Source organism: Perkinsus marinus, assembly GCF_000006405.1.
Source record: "Perkinsus marinus ATCC 50983 genomic scaffold scf_1104296972612, whole genome shotgun sequence".
Classification (NCBI taxonomy): domain Eukaryota; phylum Perkinsozoa; order Perkinsida; family Perkinsidae; genus Perkinsus; species Perkinsus marinus.
Genome location: NW_003201712.1, coordinates 3115 through 4683, shown reverse-complemented (window position 1 = coordinate 4683; position 1569 = coordinate 3115). Strand labels below are relative to the sequence as shown.

The following is a 1569-nucleotide window of genomic DNA, read 5'->3' as shown; positions in this document are numbered from 1 at the left end:
TGAGCCCTCAATGGGTACATCATCATCATCATACAAAGTTCGGCAGAGGTCTAACGCCTGTGTTAGGTGTTGAGGACGTGCTTGCCATGTACAATATAACTGTTTAGCCGCAGCAGTCCAAGGAATAGAGTTCTAAAAGAACTTGCATGCAACAATCTCTGATGCCAAACTATCAAGTTTGGGCAGAGAGATGGCAACAAGCTCACGAATCTCAGCGGCATGAAGATCAATATTAGCATTTGCTTTACCAGGTTGAAAAGTTAAAGCAATAAGCTTTTGAAAAGCTTTGCGCTCAGTGGCGCCATATACCAACTGTAGCTTCTCTATGATCATTCTCTCAGCTTCCTCATCTGTAACACCAGGAGGAAAGATCATACGAGATATAAGCTTATAAGCCGCACCAGTCAGATGCATCAATAACTTACGACGGCGCTCCGCCGGTGACCATGAGAGCATGCTACAGAAGCTTCTATAGCGGTTCAACCATTCTTCAATATCAATACCTCCAGGAGTTTTCCCAGAGTAGTATTGTAACTTATTTTCAGAGATAACGTTGACATCAGAAGTCCCTCCTGAAGCCAAACGTATATAGGAAATGTTGGAACCAGCCAAGGCTTGCTCAGAAGTTTGTTCGACCCGTACATTTGACGAACCAGGTATCGGTAGAGTAATAGCTGCCTGTTGCTGTTGAGTAGCCTGTTGCTGTTGAGTAGCCTGTTGCTGTTGAGTAGCCCCCTCAGGTGGTGTAGTGGTTAGATTCGCCTGGGGCCTTGGAGTGGCTGGAATATCCAAAGAGTTGGTTGGTCCTCGGCGAGGGGATCTCCGTGAGGGGCGACCAATACCACTTGTAGAACTTGCGGTAGCTGGTGTAGTAGGGGCAATGACATTTTCATGCCCTTCTCGCACTGGAGCTGTAGCAGGTGTAAGTGAAGTCGCTGGTAGAGTCTCCTGGGTCTGGGCACCATGTGGTTGTCTCATGACGTGATGTGTCTCTGAACTCGACATAAAGAGAGGAGAGGGAGAGAGAGAGGCAAGTGGAACCACCGTATAGCTAATGAGATGCACGCATACACATGTGCGCGACTGCGAAGCTGTCTCCTTCATAGACTACACAGACTACAGACACTGATAAATTTGCAGACTGATGGAAGGTTTTAACTGTAGTATATGGATTGCGGCGTTTCGCGATGGTGAAACTCCTGACGATAGCCCTACGGGCCCTCTCCGTTAGAGCATGTGGAGGGCCAGTAGTACGAACATCACCAGAGGTACCAGTACCAGCCGACAGGCGGATAGGTTTCCCACGGAGGATACGACTCACAGCGGATTGGCTCCTACCGACTAAGTGAGCAATCTGGCGTGTTGAGTGACCTTTCCTTGCTGCCCGGACTATTTTTTGTCTATCGGATTCACTCAGGAAAAAGCTGGAATTCATCCGCAATCTTCCCCCAGCTGGAGCGCAAATTTGACAGCAACGTGGGATTCCGAGAAATCGTGCGGGCTACAGTAGTGCGATTTGTGGCGCAGCGACGACAGGTATTGTGCGATATAGACATTGAGGGGGGGGGG

General features: G+C 48.8%; 1 protein-coding gene across 1 annotated transcript; it reads right to left on the bottom strand.

Annotated features, from left to right (window-relative positions):
* Nucleotides 1-132: 132 nt before the first annotated feature.
* Nucleotides 133-456, bottom strand: Pmar_PMAR011193 (hypothetical protein; the record flags this gene model as incomplete). The annotated part of the gene is made up of 1 exon (XM_002766517.1): nucleotides 133-456. One exon carries the CDS (start codon nucleotides 454-456, stop codon nucleotides 133-135), a length of 324 nt encoding a protein of 107 aa, XP_002766563.1.
* Nucleotides 457-1569: the final 1113 nt, after the last annotated feature.